This window comes from Pollachius pollachius, assembly GCF_949987615.1.
Source record: "Pollachius pollachius genome assembly, chromosome: 1".
Classification (NCBI taxonomy): Eukaryota; Metazoa; Chordata; class Actinopteri; order Gadiformes; family Gadidae; genus Pollachius; species Pollachius pollachius.
This window is the reverse complement of record NC_136934.1, coordinates 12,670,349-12,697,761: the sequence shown is the minus strand read 5'-3', so window position 1 is coordinate 12,697,761 and position 27,413 is coordinate 12,670,349. Positions and strand designations below refer to the sequence as shown.

At 43.1% G+C, this 27,413-nt stretch overlaps 4 protein-coding genes across 4 annotated transcripts; 1 reads left to right on the top strand and 3 right to left on the bottom strand.

The window, feature by feature from the left end:
- Positions 1–1,448: 1,448 nt before the first annotated feature.
- Positions 1,449–5,456, bottom strand: LOC307087647 (cell division cycle protein 20 homolog B-like; the record flags this gene model as incomplete). Its single annotated transcript, XM_079753273.1, has 8 exons — positions 1,449–1,554; positions 1,866–1,962; positions 2,125–2,251; positions 2,572–2,697; positions 3,427–3,664; positions 4,003–4,097; positions 4,361–4,596; positions 5,420–5,456. 8 exons carry the CDS (start codon positions 5,454–5,456, stop codon positions 1,449–1,451), a joined length of 1,062 nt encoding a protein of 353 aa, XP_079609399.1.
- A 1,235-nt stretch (positions 5,457–6,691) lies between these two features.
- gpx8 (glutathione peroxidase 8 (putative)) lies at positions 6,692–8,072 on the top strand. The gene is made up of 3 exons (XM_079730048.1): positions 6,692–6,899; positions 7,062–7,323; positions 7,518–8,072. The coding sequence occupies exons 1-3, from the start codon at positions 6,693–6,695 to the stop codon at positions 7,679–7,681; spliced, it is 633 nt and encodes a 210-aa protein (XP_079586174.1). The 5' UTR covers position 6,692; the 3' UTR covers positions 7,682–8,072.
- Positions 8,073–12,587: 4,515 nt separating this feature from the next.
- Positions 12,588–14,932, bottom strand: mcidas (multiciliate differentiation and DNA synthesis associated cell cycle protein; the record flags this gene model as incomplete). Its single annotated transcript, XM_079755294.1, has 7 exons — positions 12,588–13,046; positions 13,189–13,299; positions 13,582–13,814; positions 13,927–13,987; positions 14,485–14,564; positions 14,680–14,755; positions 14,855–14,932. The coding sequence occupies 7 exons, from the start codon at positions 14,930–14,932 to the stop codon at positions 12,588–12,590; spliced, it is 1,098 nt and encodes a 365-aa protein (XP_079611420.1).
- Positions 14,933–16,237: 1,305 nt separating this feature from the next.
- Positions 16,238–18,125, bottom strand: ccno (cyclin O; the record flags this gene model as incomplete). Its single annotated transcript, XM_079741396.1, is given in 4 exon segments — positions 16,238–16,924; positions 17,231–17,416; positions 17,671–18,042; positions 18,048–18,125. Coding segments are annotated over 4 exon segments (1,323 nt in total).
- Between the last annotated feature and the right edge of the window lie 9,288 nt (positions 18,126–27,413).

Genomic DNA, 27,413 nt, shown 5'->3' with positions numbered 1-27,413 from the left:
CCACATCTGATCACCTGGTGAGATGGGTTGGTTAACTGGCTGAACAGCAGTGCCGCTGCAGAGTATGTGCTTTATCTAGACAAGCCACGTATATTGTATTAAAAAATATTGAGACCAGACCATATCCAACCAAGTACTGAATTTCATATGAGAGCATAAACACATCTCTTCATAGCTTCTTACAGACGTTTTTGTGGCTTTATTCTAGAAACATTTTAGTAACCTCAAAGAGAAAACGGTCCAATTTGTTCCAAACTTTTCTTAGCTACTCATCTGTGATTCTAAAACCAGCGATAAGGCAGCTGTGGTGTGTCCTCAACTAATCACATACACAGTTATATGCAGTGGCGATCCGGTGTGGTGGTGTATGGACGCACGTAAGCAAAGTATAATTTTGCACTCAGCATGCAACCACAGTTCTGACATCCTTATCCATCAAGAATCCGATATCATCTAAGTATAATTTAGAAATACATCCGTTGATATCACACCCACAGCAGGATGTTTGTTTATTTTCTAAAAGGCATTTCCTGGACATTTCTAGGACACTCAACTCACAATTGGACACGAAGAGTCAACAAAGATGTGCAATGATATAAGGCAGGGCAAGGCTGTAGCGAGGCAGGTTTATTCATATTGCACCCTTCGAAACAAAAATTTCATTTAGTGCTTTACATGTACAGACAAACATCAAAAACAGACTACACCAAAAAAAAAAGCCTTTCATGGCTTTATCACTTTCCCAGACAAAAGGTAAATGTATATCAGCAGCACTTGGGACAGAGTTTGTTAAAATGCCAGTGAACCCAAAACCACTTTTATTTAGTTTTAAACGTGTTTTTTTGTCTTATATAATTGTCAACATAGTATTCTATGGCATTTTATCACTGTTACCAAAGTAACAGTAACATTTTAGGGTTAGCCGGAGTTAGGGCCTGTGGTTTGGCTAGTCGAGTTTCTCTTGCAAAACGTTTTTCTACGTTTTGCGTCACAGTTGCGTCCCAGTCGATGTTGTTCGCCTAATTTGAAACGCCAACTGACAGGCACACACACACACACACAAACACGTGCACCTACACACACACACACACACACACACACACAGACAGACACACACACACACACACAAACATCCTTTGTTATCACACCAACATCATGATGTTGGTGTGATAAATGTTTTTTTTTTTCTAAATGGCATTTCCTGGTCTATGTAAGACAAGGCCAAGCTCTAGCAAGGCAGGTTGATTGATATAGCACCCTTCAAACACACATTTATTTTACAAGTACGAGAATACAGAGTTTATTTTGACAGACTAACAGAACAATACAAAAAATACAAAACAACAAAATGAATGGCTTTATCGCTTATTACGCTTATGACCACTCGTAATTGTTTACGTACAGATAATAAATAGCATCCATTTTGTCAGGACATGGGGCTGCAAGCATCAGAACCCGTCCACTATAAATGAACTCTGCAAGGCCCACACCATGAGGTTCTTGGTTTGGACCTCCCGAGAGAGGTTCTTCTGGTCAGACTTTGCATGTTCCAGTCTGGTTCATGTGGTTCCACATCTCCCACAGCATGATACAGCTTAGCTTAGTTTAGCATTCCTGTTTGTGTTCCAAAGCAGGGAGGCATACACATTATCATGTGCATGCCCTTCGCAAATTAGTTTGTATCCATGTGATATGCTTTCAAGTGTTGCAGTCAATGCTTGGAAGTATGGTTTTGTTAAGTCAGCCCCAATAATAAAGTACTTGTGTCAACAGAAGTCCTGGTAGCGCCATGCAGTTTGAGGTCTGCCTCCTCGACAGTGAGCTCTCCTCTCAGGGGAAGAGCTGTGTGCCTAGTGGAGGTATACAGGCTCCAGACGTGAAAACATTCGTCTGCTCCGGCAGAGAAAAGCCTGGAAGCAGAGCCTGGACTCAGGGCCAAGTGCAGGACTCGGTCTGTGTGACCTGGAAGAACAAACAATAAAAGTGTGTTTTTTGATTCCTCAATGAGTTTTGGATATCTTACCTCAGAGGAGGTCTCATCCACCAAATGTCCAACTAGGACCCTGAGACAAGCCATTAGTGGGTCTGGGCTGTCGATCAGAACATGGACCAGGTTCTCCCTACCTTTCAGCTGGTGGCTCCTGTCCAGGGAGGTTGGATGGTCAGCAGCCCAGCAGCTGATGTTGTGGTGGGGAAGACCGTGACCACACACCAGAGACCTCTTCTCCTCTGCCCACAGCAGGGAACAGATCTGAAGAGAAGCGCTCAGCTGCATCAAATTGAATGTTGATCAGATAAGATAAAGATGCTACTTTTTTGATCCTGGATGGTAAATTCAATAGCAATTGAGAACAGAAAAGTACAACTACAAAAATATGCAGAAAATATGTCTATACACAATACAGAGGCAAGGGTCAGGATAGGAGCAAGTTAATCAAAGTATTTCCTGGAACTCTTCACCAATCTCCGTATACATATACACCAATACACACTAATGTATGTGTCAAGTGAATGCCCAGAATCATCCACAAACTTGGTTTTATATTTTCCTCATATGTCTCATGTGTCTACCTGGGATTTTGTTGCGTAAGAGTTGACGCATGAGGCTGATTGGGTGTCCCATATTCTCAGCTCTCCGTCCCGCCAGCCTCCTCCTGTAGCAATCACATTCCGTTGCCACGGACACCATCCCATCGCCTGTACACACATAAATATGTGTGGATACACAACACACACACAGACACACACACACACACACACACACACACACACACACACACACATTCAGACACACACACATTCAGACAATCAGACACACACACATTCAGACAATCAGACACACACAAACACACACACACACACACCCACATTCAGACACACACACATTCAGACAATCAGACACACACACACACACACACACACACACACATTCAGACACACACACATTCAGACAATCAGACACACACACATTCAGACAATCAGACACACACAAACACACACACACACACACACATTCAGACACACACACATTCAGACACACACACACACACACACACACACACACACACACGCATACAGACAACCCCACACGCATTCAGAGAGATATGCATGAACTAAGATTATAGTAAGACATGAATCCCAGCAAAAAGAGGTGTATTTATCATTGTTTCATGCTTAAATCATCATTAGCATGGGCTAGCTCACTACACACATGCACTGGGAGAATAGAGAAAGAATATCCACTCAAGCTAAAATGCACATCTTTGAGGGCAGAAGAAGTAAAAAACAAGTTTTATTATTATGACAGAATGTTTGATAAATCTGGGCCACACACATCCACAAACATATAAAAACCAAAAACAAAAATCAAGTCATGACTCCACCAGCCGGCTCCCTAGTGCCTCTGGCTCTCCTTCAGGGCCTCACCTTAACGGCGCTGGGCTGATTCATTGTCACCAGTGGAGGTCGCAGCAGCTTGGACGTCTTGCCTGCTGCTACGTCCCCGTCCCAGACGGAGAGATGGCCGTCCTTGGAGCCACTGGCCAGCCGGTCCTCTCGGGGGGACCACTGCAGACTGCACACGCTGCCCTGCTGCAACGCCGCGCCCACCAGGGCTGAGCGGACCCGCGGGTCGTGGTGGTGGATGCGTCCCAGAACAGACCCACTTCATCGATGATGGGGGGGGGGGGGGGGGGGGGGGGCATATGGTGAGGATGGGATTATTGTGAAACCTCACCATGTGACATAGTCAGGAACTGTGTAACAAATAACAACGAGCAAAAGAAGTCTTTTTAAATGACTATCGTAGTGTAGCATCTTTGTGACAGAATTGGTTTCAGAGAACATTTGAAGCTAAAACATTTGGCGTATCGGAACTGTGATAGGATATGGTTAAAAGAAAAAAGATGAAAAGAAAAACACAATGCACAAAATATGTCTCACGTTCATATGCACAAGCACCCACACACATGCATCTACACACGTGCACACGAATACTCTAACCTGCTGAGAAGGTTCTGCTTCCAGGAAAGTGCGCCCACCCCAGACAGATGCGACCTCAGAAACCCCAGGGTAAACTTTGTCTCTACATCCCACAGCTGCGCAGTCACAAGAGACAAAAACACGTCACAAGGTTGACACCAGAGACCAAAAACCACTTTCAGAAGTCGGTTTACGGCCCCTTACCCGCCCTGCTACCAAAGAGGATTGTGCATATTCTATTTTCAACAAGGAGGAGAATAATGAAAATACACTATATATATGTAGCCCCCTTTTACAACAAGGTTTGTAAAAGTGCTTTGACATGCAAAATGGTCCTAATGATCGTTAATGATCCTAGATGATCCTAAATGATCCTAACCTGTATCAGCCCCTGCCTGGTCCCAATGCTTAGCAGTCTACCGTCTCCACTCCAGCAGAGAGAGGAGATGGCCTGCCTCGGCCGACCGGCCCTCGCTGGCAGGGTGAGTGGGGCTGGGCCTGGTCCTGGGTGCATGTGGCCCTCCAGGGACTGTGTTTCTGAGTTCCACAGATAGACGTCTGAGCCCAGGGCCAGGGCGATCAAACCAGTACAGCTACAGGCCAGGAGGTTTGAGTCTGTAAATAGAGAGATTGAAAAAAGGAAAATAAACCCAGGATATAAATGTGTTTGTACCCAATTGAATAACCTCAAAACACGTATTGTTGAAATATACAATTATTATTTTTTATAAAGAGGAAAACAAACCCAGTAAATAAATGCGTTTGTACCCAAATGAATAACCTCAAAACACGTATTGTTTAAATATACAATAGGTGTTTGGTAGTGTGTGGGTGTGGGTGTAGGTGTTTGTGTCATGGTTCTCAAGAGTCTCGTTGGTAGGAATAAGTGACTAACAGTGGCCCTCAAGCACATTTCCTGCTTGCTGAAGATGAACTCTTATGTCGGTTCTGTTCTGTGGTGATTCTACGTTTTCTTTCAGTTAGACCACTGAAACTATGGTGTGGGACTTCGAGAAGCCGAGAAACACTCCCCAATACTACTGTGTCATAAACAAGACTGTGAACGGCATGTGAACTGTTGACCGGTTTTACACATGGTATATCAACCTAATTTACCTCCTAGGATTAATAAAGCACACCTTACATGTAGACCAATCGTCAATATCAAGGCTTATTTTTAAGGAACACAGTGTGTATTATGGTCTAGTGCAGGGACAGTTTTAAGGGAACATAGTGTGTCTGTATTATGGTCCGATGCAGGGACAGTTCTAAAGGAACATGGCTTGTGTACTATGGCTCAGTGCAAGGCAGTTTTAAAGTAACATGAAGTGTGTATCATTGCCCAGTGCAAGACAGTTCTAAAGGAAAATGGTGTGTGTATTATGGTCGGGTGCAAGGACAGGTGACATAACAAAGCAGCCTGGTGCTGGTCTCTTACAGTAGTCATTGAGCAGCGAGGGAGCAGCTAATTTCATGGCCGCCTTGCTCTGTGGCTCAAGAGACTCTCGACTTAGTACTGCAAAGGGCTGGAGGGGAGTGCCGCCATTTTGGTTCCATCCTGCAATGGAACATAAACCTCTTTCTTACTTTTGAGAGACTGATATACGTGTGTATGTGTGTGTGTGTGTGTGTGTGTGTGTGTGTGTGTGTGTGTGTGCGTCTGTGTGTGTGTGTGTGTGTGTGTGTCTATGTGTGCATCTGTGGGTGCTTGTGAGAATGAGTGTGTGTGAGTGTGTGCATGTAAGAGTTGGTGTGAGGTGTTTGTTTGTGTCCGCACGCATGTGTGTGCAAGGTTACCATCAGTGTTTGTGTTTCCCTCTTCTGCTACAGCCCACAGCCAGCCCTGTAACAAAAACAAAAAATTGTGTTAGTGTCGTGTTTCTGGTTGTCGTCATCATCATCATCATCATCATCATCATCATCATCATCATCATCATCATCATCATCATCATCGTTATCGTCATGTTATCAAATTAGCTCTCTCGATCTTCTGCACACACCTTCCTTGTGGCATTGCTTGTTTCGGGCCTGCTTCGTATAGAGAAGATGGGTGGCGGGATAGGTGGTGTGTCAGTACGACTCATCAAATCAGCTTCAACTTCCACCGCTGCACCTAGAAGCATTGGTTTTGTTTATTTTTCTTGTTTTGTGTTTTGTATATTTTATGCATTTTATGAGCGGAAAAAATACATTGCACTCAATATATAATATCAATATTTAATATATATAATATGTACAATATAAATATAAATATATATCATTATTGCTTATATATTAAATAATGAAAGGAAATAAATTATATTAAAACACCTTGCAGACTTTTATTTGTGACGTCTTTTTCTGTTTCTGTTGTTGAATCCCTCGGTGGAGAGTCCATGGCCAACCTTTGACGGACTGTGTCAAACTCATAGCAGGGAGAACAGCGCTGCCCAGTGGCTAAAGGAGTACTGGCCACCGGTGCCCCATCAGTTCCGTGACCCCGACAAATTCTTCTCCGGAAACGTCTGTAACACCCGTGATTCGATGGTGGATTATTTATCTAAAAAAAAACACAAACACAAAAACAATGTTTGTACATACATAGGCCTACGTTTGTTGCGACGGGTAGGCTACTTTGATTTAGGAGGTCCTAGCATGTGAAATCTGATCCCGAACAGGCTCGCTGCAATAGGACGTAAAGCCCCTTTTTTAAGGAGATTTACTCCTCCAACATGGAGGCTCTGGGGGGCTACCCTACGAAGTCGTCTAAAGTCAAAGTAAATAGGTACACGGTCCTTTTAAGCATGACAGTTGGCGTTGGCTGTTTATTTCTTCTTCAGACCAAATTGTTTTCGCCGAGGAAACCAAAGGATTTTTATTCTTTCGAGGTCAAAGACGCAAAGGGGAGAACCGTTTCCTTGGAGAGGTACCGTGGAAAAGTAAGTTGGACCCTGCTTCCAACTATTTTAGTCGACATGCTTTAACTGTTTAGTGCATCATCACACATTGTACGTTCAGAACACAAATAGATGTGATCAATAGCCGAGTGTGGACTTGTACGATGTTGGGTAACAGACATGTTATTATTATGTTCTGCACAGGCGTCGTTGGTTGTCAACGTGGCGAGTCAGAGCGAGCAGACGGAGGAGAACTACCGTTCACTGCAAGAGCTCCACCGAGAGCTGGGCACGTCTCACTTCAACGTGCTGGCGTTTCCTTGTGGCCAGTTTGGGCTCACCGAGCCGTGGGGCAACCGGGAGATCGAAGCATTCGCAAAGTCCACCTATGGCGTGACCTTCCCCTTCTTCAGCAAGATCAAAATAATGGGCTCCGAGGCTGATCCTGCTTTTAAATTCCTCACAGGTCAGTTTAGGGCGTTTATTTACCATGAGTCTAAAATGTTTCGGTGTTTATCATTGCATTGAGTTGTGTGATTCTAATGGCATTTAGGCCTGGACTGGCTGCGATGGTGTGCGCTAGCCTATAGGCCTATATATAATAAAATATACAATATAAAATATTATTGATAGCCAATGTTGAACGTTTTTTTTCCTCAGAATCTGCAAAGAAAACCCCAAAGTGGAACTTCTGGAAGTTTCTGGTCAGTCCGGAGGGGAAAGTGGTTCGATTCTGGCGAACGGAGGAGCCCATGGAGAGCGTGCGTAAAGATGCCGTGGCATTGGTGCGCGACATTATTCTCAAGAAAAGAGTTGAACTTTGACACTTTTTTTGTACTCCATTGAATGACACCGGAGTGGAGTGGACATATTTGAAAGCGTGTATTTCCAGACAAAGAAATAGTCCTAGTGCTGAGGAACCTAGAAGTGGGCTAGACTCAAACCAGTAGCACGGAAATGTGTTAAAGGGTTCTCAGCGGTCATGTTCAAAGTATCAACAAGAACAATCTGGATGTGCATACGTTTATTGTGCTGATTGCAACGGTGAAGAGGTGCTCAGACACAGGACTCTTGTTTCTTTTTGGTTTGTCAGTGTTCACCTAACCATGTGCTCATCCCCATCTCCTATAACCACTTTGTACAGTCCTAGCTGACGACATTTGGACCGTGAGAACCTTTGAAGATGTCCATGCCGAGTGGAGCTTATTCGACTGAATAAAACACATTTCTGTTCATCTCTTATGATCTCTTCTAGTCTGCATTTTGACCGATGTTCAGAGTTTATCCATCTATCATGTAGGTGTCATTTGACATGATTGATCGATGCAGCTCAGATCTGACCATGAGGTGGAAGTCTGGTGTGTTGCGTTGCTGTGTAGACGTTGGGGATCGAACCACATTTATCCAGTCAATCTGACTAGTGAAAATGTAAATCTTCGTAAGAATAGAAATTCATGCTATTTCATTTTTTATTGTAAAAATAACATTTTTTAAAAAAATACTTTATCTTGTGGCATTAAAGATAGATAATACGAAGAATATAGAACTAGAAATTCTAAATAAACCCCCCAAAAAAACATTGAATTTCTATAACAAATAGATAGAGCAAATCTCATTTCAAACGTTACATATTTTTCATTATAAATGTATATACATTATAGATGTTCAATTTGAAGTGTTCCTCCTCATAACCTGTTGAAATCGGATTGGCCTCAGTGGGAGGAGACAGCACCTTACTGGTTTCCATGGATAGTAGGAGGGCAGTAGCAGGTAAGCTGGCAAAACACACAACAAACCAGCTAACAAGACACTGCCTTCCAGCCAACCCACTAGCTCAGGACTGCTCCCTGGACCAGTCCCATAACTCCCTCAACTGGCTTTTGCAGTTGAAAGACCGTGGACATGTCTTAACTGAACTCACAACGCATCAGATCAGAAACGTCCATAATTGCACATTTTTACGGGTGACTGAGATATGCAGAAGGCCTGATAGGCCTCAAACATTGTCGTGAGCATAAAAGGGGGACTTGAAAACGTATGAATATTGTGATGTAGTCTCAGGTAGCAAGTCAGGATCCAGAGCATTGTTAATTGACCAATAATACGTCAACTAACATTGCACTGCCTCCAAACCAGCCACAACTTAAAAAATAGTCAATTCAATTGACCACGTGATTTCATACAGCTGCACAGACGTTATTGTTTTCAAAACAGATTTACAGATCTTGCTGGGATTTGATTGATCCTGGGATTCAAAAAACTGAAGTGTTTTAACAAATGATGGGTCGGCACAAGCAACAAGGAGTGTCTGACCGCTGCCATACAGATAAGCACTGCTCCACTGCCACAACATACACTCCATCCTATCAAGAAGTATTGAGTCCATTGTTATACTGCGGTGTGGTGTTTATATAGAATGTAAACCCTCACCTTCTGGGTGGACAACTCCAAGGGACAGTGTTTCCTCTTTTCTACAAATTCACCGCGAAGCATCCTTATGTTTATTTTCTTCTTCCCATCCCAACAGGAGAAGGGAGATTTCAACAAGTCCTTGGTTCCCACCCAAGAGTCCGAATATAAAGTTGTTGACGGAAGAATCCCCATGCAATAGGCCTAAACTCTAAAGTGAAATGCACGCCCCGGATTATCAACACACTTGGTTGCGCATGCCATGCCATGCGCACCTGCTCTGCCTTCTCGTGGGCGATATCTGCTCCTAAATAAGCGCCCCGGGCGGACTGCAGAGCGGGAAGCGCATCTCGAGGCACGCCATTGGCGGTTCAAGGGCTTTAATGGGGGGATTGTGTGTTCTGTGATTTTCTTAGTGTTGTGAGTTCCCCTGGAAACTAACTTGGAAAATGAAAGCAACGCAACAAAGTTAGATTTGCCATCGGTGTCATGTAACAGGACGCATGCCAAACAATCATAATAGAGTTTTAATTGTGGCTGCTTTTTTAGCAGGTGGCAACACTTTTTTTTATTTCAAGTCGATTTGGATTGAGAACATACCAACATTAATATCATAACCAATACGATGAAATGTACTTTTTTATTATTATTTATAAATAAAAAATATATAATAAAAAAATCACAATAAGTCATAATCATTTAATCGACCTACTCACTTGTTATTGTCACAGCTATTTGTTACATTACCAATGTGGCATGTGTTTGGTCCTCTTATTATTTGATTGTAATTATAGTTGCCTTTTTTGGTGCCAGTAACAAAACGTTTGTGGTTGGTGAGCTATAGGCCTTATGTTTCCGCGGGCAATTCTACCCTTTGGTGCACGTCTATGGCGCTAAGTGGGTTGAACGGCGCGAGAGGGACGGAGTTTCGCCACCTGCCACTTCCATATGCACTACCACCCAGAGCTCGTGCCTGGCCCTCCCTAACAGGTGCTCCACTCGACGATAATTAACAGATGCTTCCCATGTCACAGGGCCGAGAACACGCAGAAATGAGCTTCGTTTATCAGGCTTTAAGGTGGGACAACACCCCCCCCCCCCCCCCCCCACCCACCCACCCACACCTACACACACACACACACACACACACACACACACACACAGCCCCCGTAGCCTGTTCATTTGTAGGCATAATATTAATTGATTATTATTTTTTTATTAATTTTGAAAAAGCAAAATGGCATGCTGAAGACCAAGGCAAAACCACAGGTTTATTTAGAAAAAAAACACGTTTTTAGGATTAGTCACCATAGAAATGTAGGGTCTGTTGTTTCAACATTTTTGTTCTCTTCGCGCATTATTTCCCGAGGTTTGGCGGTAGCTTAACTGGTCAAATGTGTCATTCGCACACAGGGAGCTTAAACAAAGCCCATTAAATGGCTCCCAATTTTCATTAGCCAGTGTTTAGCCAATGAGAAACGAATGTGTTTCAGTGCCTCGAGACGCGCCCACGTAGCAAAGCTGAGGTTCCCTGCTTTACCAAGCGTCTTGTTTGCTTATCCTTGGTAACAAGGTTCCGACCGTTAACGGTAGGTATCTTTAGGACCAACGGCACGCATAACAAAGGCAGTTGATCTAGCCGTACTTATAGCACTACACGTGGAAATCCGTTGCTCTCACATTAAATGTTTGATTTAGGATCAATTTAATGTGCATGTAATTTGCAGATAGGTCTACCTATTCAGCAGATAACTTGGTAATGGTAGGCCTCTATAGGCTATATGTAAGCATATTCTTGGATTCAATTGCCTTCTATCAAATAGGACCAAAATTACTGAATATATGTATAGCCTATAATTATTATATTTATTAATAGATTATTAAAGCATCTTTTTCAGATTCAAGATTACACTGTAAAATACTGGTTATAGTATTCATAAGTATAATATAAACATCAGAACATCTATCGCTTATTCTGTGATGATTTGGAGTTACGTTTAGTTCAGATTATGTGTCTATTTTTTAAGTTCCCTTGATTATACACACATCGCCACAGGACAAGGCAGTGCTGTTATCACTATGTCTTTTAATACGATGTAAACAGGAACATCAAATCCATTAGAATTCAACTGCAAATGAATGCAGGGATTCTCAAGCTGGTTTGGTTCTGTATGTCCAGTGGTGTGGGTACAATACATCATGTTTTGAATGAGCTCCAACACACAGACTTACAATGAATGCAAATGAAAGTGTTCAAACATTAAAATGAATGGCCTGTCAATGAATAGCGTCTTCTTTTCTTCATCAGTGGTGGGTCAAATCACCTCAGAGACAGCAGAACTGTAGCGTCAAGTAAAAGGGATTGCGTCCTGTGAGTCCTCAGGTAAACATAGTGAGCGAGGGCGTTTAAACAGGTGTCTGAATGAGGGTCTTGTGGTCAGTCTCTGACATATGAACCTGCTCTCCGCAGCTGACATCACAAGAGAGGGAAAGGTTATGCAGTGGTCAGAGGGTCACTTCCTCTCTGTATTAGTTTAGATATATTTCCTGAATGGTCTTCCTTGTTCTTTACTTACTTCTACCACTTGCAATATAATACCAACTATTACTATGACAGGACTGGCATTAAGTGGTGTGAACTCTTCCTGGAGTAAATCGTAATCAAACCTTAGCTGAAGCATGTTAAAAATCAATCAAAAAGTTTACTAAATTGAATAAGACAAGACGCCCAAGAAGCAAATACACACTAGACAACTAGTATTACCTTAGACAATTGTTTTGTACAAAGGTTTAAACTTTATGTCAACCAAATGCTAGCGATGTTATTGATTTCCAGCAATTCCTTTATTCAGATTCAACACCAGTCTTCCTTGTTAATAAAAAACGAGACACGAGCATATCTAAAAATATATAATTTATTTGAAATAAAAATAAAAATACAGAGTGAGAAATTCATGACATTGTTGCGTGCGCCATTGTTTGTCAGTGTTGTTAAATGTGTGCCCTGAAGGATTGCAACATGTGAGGTATGTAAACAGGAACACAATGTAAACAAATGCTTAGGCAGTATTATTTACTTGGCTGAGTGACAGCTCTGAGTTGTTAGCTTAGCAGGCTACCTCAGAAAGAGCTTGTTGAATCATTTACAGAAATAATGGCAGCTTATTAGAAACCCATAAGCAGTAGTTGCACACCCACTCTCTCTTCGTGCCATGGCTCCATTTCTCTGCAGCATTACGTTACACTTCAGTCCCCCGACCCACTGTATAATAACCGATACATTTGGATGTCTTGCCATTTCTTGGCTTAAACTGTCTGGTCTCAGCTCTGGTTGGGTACCCAGCGAAAACGATATCCTCCTGTCTGAGTCCTTGATGTGAAAGCATGTCCATGGGGAAACACCTGGGTCTTTATGGTGCAGTGATCCTGAATGGATGTTCTGAAGGACGAGTCACAGACCTCCCAGTCGGTTCCGTCCGCGCTCATGCCAGCACCTCCAGAACCCTCGGCGACGGAGGTCTGCAGGCCTGCAAAGGCCCCGTACATGCGCACGTGGTCAGAGGCCTGGGGTTCTCCAGGTCCAATGGCACTGCTGCCATGCAGGACGGCATTGCAACGTGTGCTCATGTCCCTCAGGATGTCCTCCACCGAGCCTGAAGGCACACTTTCACCCTCTGCGTCCTCGCTCATACGCAGCCTCTTATGGGGACTACTGGAGCTTTTGTCACAGGAAGGCAGCGGCGGCTCGTGTAGATAGGGGCCACTGACTGTCATCAGCCTCTGGGAGAGGAAGAGTAGTAACATACACGTTATGTTTAATGGTTTCATGGGGGTGATGTATATGGATGATTCTCATTCGGCATGAGAGTTAAGTCATGGAGTGGACTGATATGTGTTTAGGGTGTTCGGAGCAGATTCTCACCTCCAGCACTAAGGCCAGGTGCTTGGCTCGGCTGGCCAGCTCTCTCAGGTGAACGTTCCTCTCTTGTAGAGACTCCACCTCTTCCTCTTTACTATGAAGACTCTCGTGGAGCTGGAGGGAAATTCAGAAAAGTACATGTTTCAGTATTCAGATTGTCGATAACTCTGCACAATATGGGCGTCCTCTCTCTGCCTAAATGTTCCACAACTGCCGGCTTACGGCCTATTTTAATCCAATGAGCACAATATGTTTTGTTTTGTGCAAAAGATTAATGAATAATAGCTGAAGGTCGGAATGGGATGACTTCCCCCCCCCCTCCCTAATGAATACATTCCTAATAAATGTTCAAAATTCAAAGCAATTCATTCATTCATCATTATAACCACTATTTACCCGATGGTTGACTTGTGTGGAGTGGTCTAAGAGCCAGCCTTGGTGCTTGGCCATGCCCCTCCAGGAAGCTCCATCCTGGACATTGTGGTGGCCTGGCTCCGGGGAGGGGAGGGCAGCTGCGGGGCTGTCCTGAGGAGGGAAGTCTTGTTGAGGTGTGAGAGGGGGGATGACGCAGCCCTGGAAAGGGACCAGCCCCACCGGAGATAGACTGCTATCCAATGTACCAGGAGACTCTGCGGGAGAATGACATTGGATGAATCAGTATTTTCTACACCTTCTACTTACTACTGCAGCAAATGCTGCTACCACTGAAAGGGTGCTTTGGTCTATGGTTCTTCCTCTCACCTGCATTGAAATCGAGCGCATACTCTCCAAAGTATTGCTCATCTCCATCGGACTCGTTCACCTGTGGATGAGAAGAAACAATGTGGTTAATTTGAGTCCAATATGGAACATACTGCCAAACGGCAAAACATTGTTGTCACAGAAACATTCATGCTGTATTTAACTCTACCTGATAATCCCACAAGGACCAAGAGCAGTAATGAAGATCTCTGGAGAAAAACGCCTTGCTTTCCATTGTGGAATTAGTCTTGTCGTGTGGTCACGCAGTCGGAAACAAGAGCGTTTCTTTTGACCGTCTGATGAATTGAGCCTTTAAGGCAGTTTGTTGACATAACTTGTGAGGTCGAACGAATTAGGGGAAACGTGGCACGGGCACGCTACGCTGCGATTCGTGCAGAATGCCATCACTCCGTGTCACGCGTCAAACATTAACCTCGTCTACTCCGACTTTTTTTCACCGACGTCCGTTTAGCATCTCTCACTCTCACTGCCCTTTTCTATAATATATATCTCGTCATAATTATGTAATAAGTATTTACCAAAGGAAATTGTCCATACCTGTGAGCCAAGAGAGTCACTCTCCCTGTGCAGGACAGATGTGCAATCATCCAGATCATCCCATGCAATTGTTGCAAATGCTGTAAAAGAAGACACCCAATGTTAGTCGATAATTAGTCCTACGCATTTTCTATTTAATGCATTAGAACAGCATATATGCTTACTGTGACACACATGGCTTTTGTGTTTGTTTACCTTGCTCTACGACGCATTGCATCTTGTCGACGAACACAGGATCCGGACTGCTGCTCCTCGGCATCAACACCATACCCTGCGAGTAAAACATACGCGTTCTCAGCAACAATATAACAGCAATCATTGTTTCATTCAAGCTATGCCGATGGAGAGAAGATGAAGCCCTTTAGCCTACCTTTTTCTTTGCTCTCCTGCAAAGTGGACCCATTTTGTTCGGGCAAATACTGCCAAGTGATTTTCTCTCCTTTTGCATCTTAATAAATCAGTGTGTTGCGACAGAGAAACAGAGGACGACTGGGGAAGTAAATGGTGTGTTTTAAAGTTAATATAGTCGTCATTTTCCCGGTTCATGTGGCTGAGTGCCGCGGCCCCAAATTTTCAGGCCAATCAGCGTGTTTGAATGCGTCTCCAGGGAGTGTGTGTGCGTCCTCGGAGATATGTGTGCAGCATAACGGTTTTCCTGGTCCGGTGTGGAGTGGGACCGCGCAAAGTCGCGCCACTACACCAGGTGCCACTCACCGCCGTGCGCTTAGGGAACACATTTTTGGTGACAAATGTTGGCGCGCTATGCGAATGAATTTCGTAAGATAGACGTTTGTTATTAAGGGATAGGCTTCATCGACAACGTGTGCGTTAATGTTGATTTACTATTTGTTTAAAGTGCATGACCTCGATTGATTACGAATAGGAAAAGGAAATGGAAAAGAGCAATTACTGCAGACAGTTCGACAAACAATCGTGACAAATGTCTGTTTGAACACAAACACGAGCGTGTCTGTTTGGCCCTCGACGCTGAATGCACCTGTGTGGTCGTCAGTTTGACAGCTCTAGTCTGGATGCATTTCTGTCTATATTTTTCTATTTTTTATGAATAAACGTGGATTGATACATTATTGACGTAACATGACTTTATTTGAAAAAATATGCATTGGTGACATGACATGACAATGGATACTTATAGGATAAACATTATTGGACGTTTATGCAGTAGCCTATATAACAAACACTAAAATGCTAAATATTCAGAGCATCAGAAAATCAGAATGAGATATCGTACACCAAGATTTGAAAATAAATAGATTACTTATTTTTCTTCAGCCCCAACCTCCCCTCTGGATTTATTTTTATTTACTCGATCAGAATACCATGAGCATATTATTTTTCTTGAAATGCTATTGAGTTTCATAAAATTCAAGTGAAGCGATAGGCTCTCAGTTTTTTATTGCATTTCTTTTCATTTATTGAATTTTTTTTCATAATTGGGATTTGCATACAAAACTACAAAATTCATAAATGGTTAACAAAATTGTACGTGGAAAATAAATAAATTCAACAACACTAGAATAAAAGCTATTCAAACTCACATCAACGATAACAAAAACATCTATGAGGTGTGTGGATATTTCAACACAACAAAATACCCTTTACTTCATAAAGCCTCCCTCAGATGGCTGTAAACATTGAGACTGTGCAGTGCATTTCCTCATTTTCTAAGGTTTAACATGATTAATCATTGGAATACTGGATCGCAGTGTTGACATCGTGAGACGAATCGATCTCATGACGTCGTCAACATTGCCTGTAACGTCTCTCGGTTGAGCGACACCAACAGCTTCAAGTTCTCTGTGCACTCCAGGGCGAGCTTTTGTCTGTGGCTGGTCCTGCCGTCCAGACCCCCCAACAGGGAGCCCCGCTCCTCTGGCCCAAAGCCCTCCGCTGAGTGCCCAGGGCTTTCGCCCGACCGGTCAGGCGTGCAGTCCATCCATAACTGCTCACCCTCTGAGAGCTCGCCTTCAAATGTTCCCGAGAGGGTCCCCTTCTCTGATTGGATGAGGTCATGTTTGCAGCTCATGCGCGTGTTGGATTCATCCGGCTCCCCTCCGGCCGTCAGGAGCTCTAAGGAGAGCCTCATCGCGCAGGCGGCCGTCAGGGAGGGCAGGTACCCGTTGAAGGCGTAGTCCGCCAGACTCAGCTCGCATATCCTTCTGGCGAGGTCCCCGCGTCGCGGGGAGCGTTTCATCTCCCAGTGGGCTGACGGTGACCCGCTGCCCACGCCGACGGCCGGGGGCCGGGCGGTCTCACTGCAGAGGATGTTGTACTCCAGGAAGAAGGCCAGGGTGGGGGCAGCCAGGCGGAAGTGGAGGCGGAGCAGGATGAGGCACTCCAGGTTGCAGAGCTGCTCCTTGGAGAAGGCATTGCAACACAGGCCAAGGAGCTGGCTGATCCGCGGGGAGAACACCTCCACCTAGGGGAGGGGTCAGGGGTCAGTGGGTAACACTTAGGGGGAAGAGGTTTAGGCTTATGGGGCTAGGGGATTAGGGTTTGGCAGGTAAGGGGTCAGGGGTTAAAGGATAGGAGGTTAGGGGATAGGGGTCAGGGGTAAATGGGTTAGGGCTTAGGGTCAGTTAATAGTTAGGGTTGAGGGTTAGTGGGTCAGTGGAAGGATTAGGGGGTAAGGGGTTAGGGGGAGATGGAAGATGAATACAATTAGATAGGGAGGGTGAGTGCATCAACAACATGCACAAAATCATGCACACACACGCACACACACCTGTTTACTAGCTAGTAGTAGAGCGGTGACCCCCAGGAGCTGGAAGCAGTCAGCAGCAACAGCCGTAGACGCCAGGAACCGGTCCATGATGTTCACTGCTAGACAGCAGCACTCGAAGGACAGGCGGAAGTACTTGTGAACAGGGATGAGCCAGCTCACCAGCTTACAGCGCGCCTCTGGAGTGACCTGCATGGACACATTCAATGACACAGTACAGTTAATATCTAGACTGCATGGGATATTCACCCGGAACTCAGATAGGATTATGGATTTTCAGTCAAGATTTTGGTTCTAACATAATTCTGTTATTTGTAATTTCAATGTACGAAGGACAAAATAAGCTATTAGGCTATATTATTACAGTGCAGTGAAACAATAAGTGCTCAAAATATATCACAAAACATCTTCTAACATCACACTCTTATAGCGTGTTGGCCCACCTGTGGCTGGCGCGCCAAGCACTTGGGTAGATGGAACTGCGTCTCGTTGTCCTTCTGTATCTTGTACCCGACGCTCCCGTAGTGCTGGTGCCAGGTGAGCAGGCCGAGCTGTCCCGCGGAAGACGTCCCCTCACCTGATAACACAACAGCCCCAACAGGGCTCTGGGCGCTTAAATCCTCCTCGATACCCGAGTCGCTCAGTCTCGACGTGAGTGTCTGTTTTCTGTGTCTCTTTGCTTTCTTTTGAATCGGCGAGCGAGTTTTGTTTTGAAATGCACTACGGTAATTTGTCGGCGATTGTTTGCAAACTACCGCAGGAGTCGCGTTAGGTGTGTTGTTCGCCATTGACACCATTTTCTTATCTTTTTGTTTTTAGAAAGAAAAAAAATGTGTTGGCCCCGTCTGCATGCGCTGGCTGAACTGCCGATGTGTAATCCACACCCGGGCCCTACCATTACCCATTCAATGACATGTGACATTTTCCCGGGGTTCAGCCCGCTCGCAGTCTGACGCCAGCAGCGCCCCCGGCGTTGCCAGGGCAACCAACTCATTAGTTTTGAGTTGTGACCGCAGCCTGAGAAATCAGGTAGACTGCTTCCAAATCCTCATGTTTTGATTATTGATGTGATAACAATTTTTTTTCGGTTAGATAGAAACTTAATGGTCTTTGAGGTAGCCTAAAACCAGTTTCAGCTCGTATTCGAACACAGAGATTTGAACTTGTTTTGGGCTGAGCGCTGGAGGGGGTAGGTTATTACGGCCCACCCCAACTTTGTAATACTTATTTCGTACCGTCGTAGGAGCGTTTTAATGAGCGACGTACCGTGGCGTAACTGCATACTACGTCCAGGGCAATGCTAGCCTTAAAGCTCTTCTAGGGCGCATCACTTAAATCAAACAATTGTTTATTGCATACCTGCTGCGTGTATGCAATCGATACTTATATAAATAAAATCTATGTTACACAATAAGCTATATTCACTTCCCTTGCTTAACCCACCACGACTGCCACAACCATACTGCTGCTGCTGAAATTGCATAGTACTATTGGTTAAGGCACAAATGTAGAGATGTTAATCTTTGTGAGAATATTTATTTAAAAGTAGGCTACAGTATGAACATATTTTTTGGCATACAAGTCATACCCTGCATGTAAAATAACCTGACTTAACTATTCAACATTCCACAATTAAACCATTTCGGCCGAGAATAATTTCACCCTTTATTTATTTTTTTATATATAGGCATATATACGATACGTTTTATATACATGTAAAAAAAAAAAAACAGTTTCAGAGTTACTCTCTGAGAAGGTTAAGCCCGTCTCTGAAACGACTGTCAGCAGCAGAAAATGTGTTTTACATCAATTAGCTGACTTTAATACAAAACACACAAAATAAGCAGGTAAAAGGCCAATGCGTGAGCACAATAGGCAAAGCAACTTTAGTTATTTAGCACTTTTCATCCACGAGGCAGAAGAAAAAGAAAACAAAGGCAAATTTAGAATATGCACTGTAGAAAGTGCAATGTAAGATTGAGCAGAAACCTGCAAACATAAGTAGTCAGTCTTGTTTTAAAAGTGTTGGGGCAAGTAAAATCCTCAGGGAGTTTATTCCTGCCATTTCTATCGTGTTTACTCTGGGGATAATTAACAAATTGTTCTCAGAAGATCTTATTGGTCTAGAAGGTTATCATAGTGGAAGCATATCAGTTATATACTGTACTTTGGCCCAAAACATGTAGGGACTTGTATGTGAGCAGCATGATTTGTAGTGATTTAAGAATTGGTGTAATGTGTTCAAATGTTTCTCTTTGTTAGAACGCCAGCACCATTCTGAACAAGCTGTAATTGACTTAAGAGTTTTTTTTTGGGAGACCTGTAAGGAGACCATGGCAGTAATCAAGCTTACATATGATAATGGTATGTACACTTTTTTGTAAGTCTTGGATTGACATGAGCTCTCCAAGTTTTTAAGGTGATAATAGGCAGGTTTTTGTAACAGATTTGATGCCACTTTCGAATTCTAAATCTGAATCCATGACAACCCCTAGATTTCTGGCTTTGCTTAAAGTTTTCAGGGACAGAGAGGTGTTTGGTTATTTTAAGCCTTTCCGTTTTAGCACAAACTACAATTATCTCTGTCATCATTCAGCTGCAGGAAATGTTGGCACATCCAGTCTTTGACTCGCTCAATGCACTGGCACAACAGATCTATGGGCCTATAGTCATTTGGCATATGATTACTATGGCATAGAAGCCCCTGAATGTGACCAAATAAACATAACTATTACATTAGATGGTAGGCAAAGAACCACACACAATGTCTGTTTGGCACATGGGCTGAAATAAAACAACCCTCAAAGTAGGCAAGGATAAATTGATCTTACATTTAAGTAGAACTTAAATTACAAATCATCTTTAGGAACTTTAAGAGCCAGTGAACGCAAAAACACAATTTTGTTTTGGTTTTTAATGTTTTGTCTTACATGAACGCCAACATAGTAATCTATGCAATTTTAACACTGTTGTCCCCAATTTAAAGAGAATTCAATTTATTCTTCCGTTAGGAACTTCACATGTGGAGGAGCAGCAGGGTATGTGTCCATACCCAACAGTACGCAGACACGCACACCAATATGGCAGAATAAAAAAAAAAACTTTGCTAAGCCGAATAAATAGTTGTACCTCCATAGAGGAGGAGAAATAAATAATTTAAAAAAAGATTCAGGTATTAAAAACAAGGAGGAAAGGGGTAAAATCCTATGTTTTTGCCATTTTCTCCAAAACAAGTGAACGTTCCGCTCTTCCTGACGTCAGACTACCTTTTCTGAAGTAGTCTGACTTCACAAGACAACAAAATGATGCCAGCGGGTTTGTGTGGACGTCTTGTCTTGTTACGTATTTTAAGCACATAAGCTGCCCCCACATAGCCACAAGTAAGCAGGATCGAACACACAAGCTGCATTACCTCCACATAGCCACAAGGAAGCAGGATCAAACATATAAGCTGTAATTACTATACATAGCCACAAGGGGAGCAGGACCAACATATAAGCTGCAATAACTACTCCAGCCACAGATGGCAGCACCTTTAGACAGGTGAGGAAGCCGGAGCCAATACGTCACATAGGCCATGCCTACTTCACATAGGCCACGACTACTTGATACAAACGGGGAGCGGGAGTCAGATGAGGTCAGAGACATATGGCAGCCCCGTTGAGAGCCGTTCCCCCGGGGCTGGAAGATGGCGCTGCCATCGCTCTCCACGCGTGTTAAATACAATTCCATCCTTTTGCTTCATAGTTACCATACCGAAATACTTTAACAAATAAAGTGAGTTAAAAGCGACCCGGATTGAACTACTTTCTTCAAGAACACGACAATCTATATAATTTCCTTCATCAATAAACTACTATCGCAGTTTGCGTGTGTGCGTCCCTTAACTTTCTCTGTGCTGCCGTGTCATCGGCTGTCTGCCGTGCATGCGCCCACGATGCGTTTTGGGGGCATCGTAAACTACAGTACTTCTGAATTTCTGTAACTACAGAGAATAACCTAAAAATAAACATGAATTTATAATACTCCGTTTTTACGGATATGTGCCCACAAGGCTTAGCTTTCAAAAGAATGCATATAACCCACTATAATGATTACCGCAACCACATAAGTAACAATCATGATGATCAAGTTGATGGTCGATGACTGCCGATTGCCTGAACAAAAGGAGAGAACAACGTTATCCTACACTTGATTATTACCACATAAACATGTTTGTGTTCTTAACTGCTCTAAAAAAAACATCAAAGCCAAGACGGCTGAGTTGGTAACACTCACCAAAATATTGTCTCGTAACTCGAGCAGGGTTGATGTCTCCCTGTGATGCCAGACAGGTGTAGTTCCCTGGCTTGGTAACTCTCAGGTTCAGATGCAGACTGTAGCGGCCGCTACTGTCTGTTGAGTTTGTTGCACCGACCTCAGCTCCGTCCTGGTACTGCAAAACCAGACCCCTGGGCTGGGGTTGGCCTCCTTTAGAGACACACGATAGCCTGTCCTCTTCAATACTCAGCGTCAACAGAGGATCCACAACTGTAGGCAGGAGGAGGAGGGCACTCGGTCAGGATATCATGATAGGTGTGGCCTGGCCCTACACCTGCTAGGCCTACCTGGTGGTCCTACCTCTCGCAAAAATCGAATGACAAATGGAAATCATAGCGGTTACAAAATAGAGTGTAAATGAGGTGTCATTAATTTTTTATCAAGGTCATTGGTGAATAAGTTGGGAGAGATATGAAGGATTTAATTGTTTTGACTCAGTTTGTCGAGTTGTAGATTTGACTTAAAGGTATAATATGCAACACCAAAAAACGTCTAGCATGTTATATATTTTGTTGAGTTGTGTACTAATATCTCAATTCTTTCCAACAATGTTCTAACAGAGAAATCTACATGCGCATTCAATAGATCAAGGTCAGTTTCAGCCTCTTTTGTTTTTACGGAGAATCCTTGACTTAAAAAGTAGGTAAGGTAAGTGCTAGGAGCAAGGGTACCAAAAACGTACCCATTTTCAGATGGATCCAACTTATCTGTTCCTTGGGCAGACGGATACACTTGTATACTCCGATGTCCTTCTCGGTCACTTTGGACAAGATCACTGAGGCACTTCCAGCCTGCAGCCCCCCTGGGGCCAGGCTCACCCTTCCCTTGAACTGGAGGTCTTGTCCCTCCTTGCCATTTGTATAATCATGCAAGCCATTTAGGTAGATGAAGACGTCCTGGAGGTCTTTCTTCCAGTCAAACGCTGGAGGGTTCAGGTCCGAAGGATCCAGGTAACATGGTAAGGTGGCATTTTCTCCTTCTCTGGTGAAGACAGTAGTGTTTCTTCCCCCCCTTGGTTTATTCTGATCATCTGGAAACATCAAAATTCAGTTTTAGTTTTTAAAGCCAGAGATAAAATTAAAACCCAACAAATTACCATACAAAGAATTGTTTTTGCTAAACTGCTACAAAAAAGACAAAGAAAACCTTGCAAGAGGAAACAGGCATTTTAGATTACTTTATTGCTCAAATTGAAAACCCTACATCTACACGTGTACAGGTATGGATAAAGAGACTGTACAGACAGAGTGAATTGTATTTTATTTTTTCGTGCAAAAAGGATTTTTTTGGTTGATATTCCATAGCAATTCATCTCTGAAAGGGGTTTGATTGAAATGTATCATACAAATTTTAAACAAGCAGAACAAAAATCTAAATACAAAGTCGTTCCAATATACAAAAAGTTTGTTTACAAACATAATCGTACATAAATCCTTTAAAATGTCCCATTGCATGAAAATTCCACTTTATGAGGTGACAGTGGGGGACCTTTCATCCAGAGCAAGAGACTACACCACATCAGGGGACCGAAAAGATAGCGAAAGAGCGCCTAACAGTGTTTTTTAACAACAATAGCGCCCCGCCTTGACTACCAAGGTATTGAATTTTATATATATATATATATAAAAATAAAAACGACAGTTTTGTACTTTGTTAATGCATGATTAAAAAAATAATTATATATATATACTTCTTATTTAAAAAAAACATTAATGAGATGGGTATTTTTTTGAAATTTTACTGAAAAACCAACCAAAAGAGAGCCATTCGCAAGGACAGGTACGAGTCTTTTCCTGATTTCCAACACAGCTGCCGTAGCCACGACAACGAGCGATGCATTCGGTTTATGGTCACCACCACCAGTTAACATAGCCACTCGTTGAACTGAAACACCGGTTCGCCCTGTCGGGGCTTATTTTCCCGATAATGAACGGCGTTCTATACATTATCTCTTACTTATTTAAATATAGAGCTCCAGGACTCCCGCCGGAGCACCCGGAGTGTTCTAGAATATTTACAGAACACGGCCAAATGCTGTGTGCGCCTCAGGATTATATTATGAATCCGAGTCATTGCGAAACATCCACTGTAAACACTAGCGCATGGTACGGTGGACCCAATTTAAAGAGAATTCAATTTATTCTTCCGTTAGGAACTTCACATGTGGAGGAGCAGCAGGGTATGTGTCCATACCCAACAGTACGCAGACACGCACACCAATATGGCAGAATAAAAAAAAAAACTTTGCTAAGCCGAATAAATAGTTGTACCTCCATAGAGGAGGAGAAATAAATAATTTAAAAAAAGATTCAGGTATTAAAAACAAGGAGGAAAGGGGTAAAATCCTATGTTTTTGCCATTTTCTCCAAAACAAGTGAACGTTCCGCTCTTCCTGACGTCAGACTACCTTTTCTGAAGTAGTCTGACTTCACAAGACAACAAAATGATGCCAGCGGGTTTGTGTGGACGTCTTGTCTTGTTACGTATTTTAAGCACATAAGCTGCCCCCACATAGCCACAAGTAAGCAGGATCGAACACACAAGCTGCATTACCTCCACATAGCCACAAGGAAGCAGGATCAAACATATAAGCTGTAATTACTATACATAGCCACAAGGGGAGCAGGACCAACATATAAGCTGCAATAACTACTCCAGCCACAGATGGCAGCACCTTTAGACAGGTGAGGAAGCCGGAGCCAATACGTCACATAGGCCATGCCTACTTCACATAGGCCACGACTACTTGATACAAACGGGGAGCGGGAGTCAGATGAGGTCAGAGACATATGGCAGCCCCGTTGAGAGCCGTTCCCCCGGGGCTGGAAGATGGCGCTGCCATCGCTCTCCACGCGTGTTAAATACAATTCCATCCTTTTGCTTCATAGTTACCATACCGAAATACTTTAACAAATAAAGTGAGTTAAAAGCGACCCGGATTGAACTACTTTCTTCAAGAACACGACAATCTATATAATTTCCTTCATCAATAAACTACTATCGCAGTTTGCGTGTGTGCGTCCCTTAACTTTCTCTGTGCTGCCGTGTCATCGGCTGTCTGCCGTGCATGCGCCCACGATGCGTTTTGGGGGCATCGTAAACTACAGTACTTCTGAATTTCTGTAACTACAGAGAATAACCTAAAAATAAACATGAATTTATAATACTCCGTTTTTACGGATATGTGCCCACAAGGCTTAGCTTTCAAAAGAATGCATATAACCCACTATAATGATTACCGCAACCACATAAGTAACAATCATGATGATCAAGTTGATGGTCGATGACTGCCGATTGCCTGAACAAAAGGAGAGAACAACGTTATCCTACACTTGATTATTACCACATAAACATGTTTGTGTTCTTAACTGCTCTAAAAAAAACATCAAAGCCAAGACGGCTGAGTTGGTAACACTCACCAAAATATTGTCTCGTAACTCGAGCAGGGTTGATGTCTCCCTGTGATGCCAGACAGGTGTAGTTCCCTGGCTTGGTAACTCTCAGGTTCAGATGCAGACTGTAGCGGCCGCTACTGTCTGTTGAGTTTGTTGCACCGACCTCAGCTCCGTCCTGGTACTGCAAAACCAGACCCCTGGGCTGGGGTTGGCCTCCTTTAGAGACACACGATAGCCTGTCCTCTTCAATACTCAGCGTCAACAGAGGATCCACAACTGTAGGCAGGAGGAGGAGGGCACTCGGTCAGGATATCATGATAGGTGTGGCCTGGCCCTACACCTGCTAGGCCTACCTGGTGGTCCTACCTCTCGCAAAAATCGAATGACAAATGGAAATCATAGCGGTTACAAAATAGAGTGTAAATGAGGTGTCATTAATTTTTTATCAAGGTCATTGGTGAATAAGTTGGGAGAGATATGAAGGATTTAATTGTTTTGACTCAGTTTGTCGAGTTGTAGATTTGACTTAAAGGTATAATATGCAACACCAAAAAACGTCTAGCATGTTATATATTTTGTTGAGTTGTGTACTAATATCTCAATTCTTTCCAACAATGTTCTAACAGAGAAATCTACATGCGCATTCAATAGATCAAGGTCAGTTTCAGCCTCTTTTGTTTTTACGGAGAATCCTTGACTTAAAAAGTAGGTAAGGTAAGTGCTAGGAGCAAGGGTACCAAAAACGTACCCATTTTCAGATGGATCCAACTTATCTGTTCCTTGGGCAGACGGATACACTTGTATACTCCGATGTCCTTCTCGGTCACTTTGGACAAGATCACTGAGGCACTTCCAGCCTGCAGCCCCCCTGGGGCCAGGCTCACCCTTCCCTTGAACTGGAGGTCTTGTCCCTCCTTGCCATTTGTATAATCATGCAAGCCATTTAGGTAGATGAAGACGTCCTGGAGGTCTTTCTTCCAGTCAAACGCTGGAGGGTTCAGGTCCGAAGGATCCAGGTAACATGGTAAGGTGGCATTTTCTCCTTCTCTGGTGAAGACAGTAGTGTTTCTTCCCCCCCTTGGTTTATTCTGATCATCTGGAAACATCAAAATTCAGTTTTAGTTTTTAAAGCCAGAGATAAAATTAAAACCCAACAAATTACCATACAAAGAATTGTTTTTGCTAAACTGCTACAAAAAAGACAAAGAAAACCTTGCAAGAGGAAACAGGCATTTTAGATTACTTAATTGCTCAAATTGAAAACCCTACATCTACACGTGTACAGGTATGGATAAAGAGACTGTACAGACAGAGTGAATTGTATTTTATTTTTTCGTGCAAAAAGGATTTTTTTGGTTGATATTCCATAGCAATTCATCTCTGAAAGGGGTTTGATTGAAATGTATCATACAAATTTTAAACAAGCAGAACAAAAATCTAAATACAAAGTCGTTCCAATATACAAAAAGTTTGTTTACAAACATAATCGTACATAAATCCTTTAAAATGTCCCATTGCATGAAAATTCCACTTTATGAGGTGACAGTGGGGGACCTTTCATCCAGAGCAAGAGACTACACCACATCAGGGGACCGAAAAGATAGCGAAAGAGCGCCTAACAGTGTTTTTTAACAACAATAGCGCCCCGCCTTGACTACCAAGGTATTGAATTTTATATATATATATATATAAAAATAAAAACGACAGTTTTGTACTTTGTTAATGCATGATTAAAAAAATAATTATATATATATACTTCTTATTTAAAAAAAACATTAATGAGATGGGTATTTTTTTGAAATTTTACTGAAAAACCAACCAAAAGAGAGCCATTCGCAAGGACAGGTACGAGTCTTTTCCTGATTTCCAACACAGCTGCCGTAGCCACGACAACGAGCGATGCATTCGGTTTATGGTCACCACCACCAGTTAACATAGCCACTCGTTGAACTGAAACACCGGTTCGCCCTGTCGGGGCTTATTTTCCCGATAATGAACGGCGTTCTATACATTATCTCTTACTTATTTAAATATAGAGCTCCAGGACTCCCGCCGGAGCACCCGGAGTGTTCTAGAATATTTACAGAACACGGCCAAATGCTGTGTGCGCCTCAGGATTATATTATGAATCCGAGTCATTGCGAAACATCCACTGTAAACACTAGCGCATGGTACGGTGGACCCAATTTAAAGAGAATTCAATTTATTCTTCCGTTAGGAACTTCACATGTGGAGGAGCAGCAGGGTATGTGTCCATACCCAACAGTACGCAGACACGCACACCAATATGGCAGAATAAAAAAAAAAACTTTGCTAAGCCGAATAAATAGTTGTACCTCCATAGAGGAGGAGAAATAAATAATTTAAAAAAAGATTCAGGTATTAAAAACAAGGAGGAAAGGGGTAAAATCCTATGTTTTTGCCATTTTCTCCAAAACAAGTGAACGTTCCGCTCTTCCTGACGTCAGACT

What these genes read in the sequence shown, in the direction of transcription:
- gpx8 (XM_079730048.1), top strand. Translation starts at nt 6,693, where the DNA reads ATGGAGGCTCTGGGGGGCTACCCTACGAAGTCGTCTAAAGTCAAAGTA. An exon ending in TGGAGAGGTACCGTGGAAAA is followed by an intron (nt 6,900 to 7,061) that starts GTAAGTTGGACC and finishes TGTTCTGCACAG; the next exon opens with GCGTCGTTGGTTGTCAACGT. An exon ending in TGCTTTTAAATTCCTCACAG is followed by an intron (nt 7,324 to 7,517) that starts GTCAGTTTAGGG and finishes TTTTTTCCTCAG; the next exon opens with AATCTGCAAAGAAAACCCCA.